The 4,194-nt window shown below is 40.8% G+C and overlaps 1 protein-coding gene across 1 annotated transcript; it reads right to left on the reverse strand.

Annotated features, from left to right (window-relative positions):
• Window positions 1-232: 232 nt before the first annotated feature.
• On the reverse strand, window positions 233-3,837 carry LOC118824570 (collagenase 3-like). Its single transcript, XM_036594820.1, has 10 exons — window positions 3,715-3,837; window positions 3,378-3,628; window positions 2,890-3,038; window positions 1,927-2,055; window positions 1,674-1,835; window positions 1,459-1,594; window positions 1,233-1,366; window positions 787-946; window positions 607-710; window positions 233-493 (listed from the first exon to the last, which is right to left on the reverse strand). The coding sequence occupies exons 1-10, from the start codon at window positions 3,817-3,819 to the stop codon at window positions 399-401; spliced, it is 1,425 nt and encodes a 474-aa protein (XP_036450713.1). The 5' UTR covers window positions 3,820-3,837; the 3' UTR covers window positions 233-398.
• Between the last annotated feature and the right edge of the window lie 357 nt (window positions 3,838-4,194).

Below are 4,194 nucleotides of genomic sequence, written 5' to 3' on the forward strand. Positions count from 1 at the left end.
TATAATGAAAGATGTACCACAACAGTTGAATTCAGGGAGGTCTGTTTCTTTTGTCTTTGTATGTTTTCCCTTGGCTTCCTTAGTGCCTTTAGTTTCCAGCAACATAGGAAAATTTGGAAATGTGCATAAAAATCAATCTCACAGTTCTTTTAAATGGTCCATAAACATTTTATTACAATTTTAAAAAACAGATGCAGGTATTCAAAAGACAAGAAAAATGATAATAAAATTGACAAAAGAACATGTAAAACAACAAAACTGTCTGAGAAATGAAAAACAATTTAAATCAGTTAAATAAAATATAGAACTGAATAATTTACTCAATAATTTACTCTATACTTTAGATGTTGCCATGGCTCTGCTGCACCACTGCCTGCGTGGTATATAGACCTCAATGATTAACATGGTAAGAAGTAGTTGTTATTAAGCACACGTAGGAGTCTTCCATAGCCAAACTCAAACATGCGTGGTCCGCTGTAGAGGTAGGTGAAACCTGAAAAAAGATGAAGTACAAGATGTCAGAATTCTAAAGCAAACTGGTTTATTTTAGTCCAATTTGACGAGTCCGATTATTCAGGAGTTTCTTTGCATTTGTTAAATACTGACCCCTGTACTGGAAAGCTGCAGTGACTTTTCCGGTCATTCCTGGGAAGCCGTCTTCCACCCGTTTAGGGTAACCTTTGTCCATCTTCTTCGTGGTCTCATCATAGCTATAAAATGTTTCCATTAGTTAGTAACAGTCTGTGAAAAAGCTCTTGTATTACCAAATACTCTGGCGTTACCTACCTATAATAACGGTCATTAACAAAGAACAGCGTCTTTCCAGTCTCCTGGTCATAAAGGGCGGCGCTGATCTTCTTCACTTTAGGGGGCAGGCCCATGCTGCTGAGGGTCTTGGGAAACCCCTTTGCAATGTCATAACCATAGAAAGCCCAAACCTTCTGACCTGAGGGTCAAGACCAGACATCCACATTAATTCTTAACTAATAAGACTATGACTTTATATGTTATGTATGAGTCATATTCCAACTAGTTCTGACCATACACTCTGATTAGATTAAAAAAAAATACTGGGCCACATAAAAGCACAATTTTTTCCTCCATACTTGTATAATTTTTCTGATCACCCACTGCTACAAAACAACAATGGTTGCTTTACTCTAAGCTGCCAGAACTTCAAAGCTGTTGTATAAAAACAATACAACATTTCTATTCATGTCCAGTTATCTTACCCTTAATGAGGTACACCAAGTCGTCTGATGGACTCTCATAGGCAGCGTCAATATTATCTGGAGCCTGAGGCCAGAAGCTCTTGATCAGATGTTGCTCAGACTCATAACTCTGTGGTTGATTACGCCAGAAGAGGCTGAAAAATAAATTCGGTATCAGATGGTCAGACCTAAATCCTCTTAAGAGATCATGTAACGTCTCAAACTATTTATTTAGTTCAATCTGTACCCATTCTTGAAGAAGATCATCTCTCCCCGCAGCATCGTAACTGCATCCAGGACCAGTTTAGGGTCACAGGCGTTAGGGGTGACTGGAGCTGTGGGTTTAGGCTCTTCAGGGTCAACAGGTACTTCAGTGTTTGGGCCTGTTGAATAAAATTCACCTTGTTAATTAAATATTGGACAAAACATGAAGTTACATGTTTGACTTTAATTAGAACTTACCATAGATAGCCTGAATTCCATTGACATCATCTTGGGGCAGAACAAAGGTCTTAACGTCTCTGAAGCTGTATGTAGGATACATCAGAGCACCGGGATCCCCGGAATGTTCAAGGCCCAAGGCATGTCCGAATTCATGGGCAGCCACCAGGAACAGGTTGTATCCTGTAGCAGACCAATAAACGTTGGCATACATGGCGTTGTATTGTATGTTGTACTGTGAATGTTTCAAGTGTAAACACATGTTCATTCTCACCATTAGAAGATGAGAAGGTAAAGGACTCATCATCATCAAAGTGGGCGTCTCCACCAATGCCAGTACCAGGGAAAAAGGCATGAGCCAAGAAACCATTTGGTCCATCAAATGGGTAGCCATCACCATGATCTGGAAAAAGAAAACATTTGCTTTATTTCTGGAAACCTGAAGATATGAGTTCTGAAGAGAATCTGCCTGTGAGAAATTATGCCATCTTTAATCTACCCTGTCAACAAGAACTTGGGAGTATATCACAAAGCAAGATCTCTCAGTTTGGCCAGATAACTGAAGCCTAAAGTGAAGCCTGCTCAACGTAGAACAGTTGAAGGACAGTCGTGTTGGACAGTTCTCAAATTTTGGCTTTAGTTGTCTGACTAACTCAGAAATCCTGCTTTGTGAGAGACTCCTCTGTTCAACAGAGTCTGATGCTGCAGTAATCTTGCCAGTAAGAGCCCTGCTAGAAAAACCAGCTTAGAACAGCATTGCTGGTCACCACCAAAACCAGCATATTGCTGTTGTCGGAAAAAACCTTGCATCTTCATTTCTGTGGTTTTTCACTTTTTGTCACAATCTGAAAATGCCTATTGCCCTTTACATTGTGTGTAAACTTCATGGAGAATGGACCAAAAGAAACAGCCCAGAATGACTTGGAAAAAATTCTTCCATTGACTGGTTGTTCCATTGACTTAAAAGTAAAGCATGTTTTTTCCTTCTTCTGCAAATTTACCATTTTGGAGATACGAGGTTTTCTTCCGACAACAGCTATGTATTGTGTTTTGGATGCTGGTATGCTGGTTAACCAGAAAGACCATGCTAGGTGACCAGCTAAACCAGCACCAAACCAGCTAAAGCCAGCATGAACTCCATGCTAGTCTAAGCTGTTTTTCAGTGGGGAGGTACCAATATTAATGGATACAGTTAACTGGGAATAATTCTTTGTTGGGGATCAAGCGGGAGACTGACCTCTGATAACAAAGGAGATCATGATGTCGGCTACACCACTGTAAATGCGGGTGAACCTGAGGGGAGTGACGTCAGCCCAGACTTTTAAAGCTCTCTCAATAGAACTGTCCACTTCAGCCTGAGACATGTCAGGAGTGTAGTTCTCAATCCTGTGGTGGAAGGAATTCACAAAACTTCTCTTGCTGACCCCTTTAAACAACAGCTTTACAGAAACCTGGGCCCTGTTTCTCTAATGAGCCAGACTATGATGACTGTGGGAAGGAGAAACTCGCTAATAGCCTGAGGAAGAAACACTGTTGTCTGCTTGGAAGAGCTATCATTAAGATAAAGATACCACTGAGCTAAAACACTGGACAATAGTCAGTGTCGATACTTTAGTCTATAAATACACAATATACAGATTACAATAGAAACACTGAGAGGAACCAAGAGAAACACTGAGAGGAACCTTTTAGCCCTTAGCAACAGGGCTAACACCTGCTAAGTACCTGTAGGTCAGCTGGTTTGTTTTCCATTTGTAGTTTCCAGGAACAACAGCATACGCAGCCACGTCTGGAACCCCACAGCGAGGCTTCTTCATCACCTCCAGCGTCTCAGAGTCCAGAGTTCCGGTCACTTTCAGCCCGAAAAACTCCTGCATCTCTCTCAGCTTCTCACTCATCTCACTGACTGAGTGGTCAGTGGACCGAGCGGACCGTGTGTGCTCCTCTTTCATGTTATACAGCTTCTTCAGGTAATTCTGGTGAGATTGACATGATCTGCAGTTAGAAATCTGACTGAATCAAAGCCAGTGCATTTCTAAGCTGCAGTGATTACAGTTCTTACCTTTGCCAGGTCCTCCTCCTCCTTGCCAATAGATGGCGGTACTGGACCTGAGTGAGTCTTGATCACCAGGCCAATGAGAATGCAGAGCTGATAGAAAGCCTTCATGTTGCTGCTCTTTCAAGAAGCTGATGCTGTTTGGAGTTCAGTGCCTGCTTTTATACGATCAATGACAAGCAACACTTTGAGTCATACAGTAATGAAAAATGAGGAAGGAAGTTAGAGATGACTGGCGTAAATTCCTTTTAATAGCCTACGAAAATTGTGCTACAGGCTTGAACTTTGGCAAAGTATACAATATTTACGTAGCAATGAGGATCCGTTCTGTGTTTGAACATTAATTTAAAAATATTTTATTCAAAAATAGTATAAAGTGTTTTATGCAACCATGATCAAATTTTCCAGGCTAGGAATGACTAAACAAATCATTTATTTTTTTACATCATGCCTACGACTCCCACAACGGGTATATTTTACTAAGGC

This window comes from Colossoma macropomum, unplaced genomic scaffold, assembly GCF_904425465.1.
Source record: "Colossoma macropomum unplaced genomic scaffold, Colossoma_macropomum, whole genome shotgun sequence".
Lineage (NCBI taxonomy): Eukaryota > Metazoa > Chordata > Actinopteri > Characiformes > Serrasalmidae > Colossoma > Colossoma macropomum.

Excerpts from the sequence above, each read along its gene's own strand:
- LOC118824570 (XM_036594820.1), bottom strand. The coding sequence starts at position 3,819 with ATGAAGGCTTTCTATCAGCTCTGCATTCTCATTGGCCTGGTGATCAAG. Across the intron at positions 3,629-3,714 it reads AGGAGGAGGACCTGGCAAAG|AATTACCTGAAGAAGCTGTA; the intron begins GTAAGAACTGTA and ends CAATCTCACCAG. Across the intron at positions 3,039-3,377 it reads ACAAACCAGCTGACCTACAG|GATTGAGAACTACACTCCTG; the intron begins GTACTTAGCAGG and ends CTTCCACCACAG.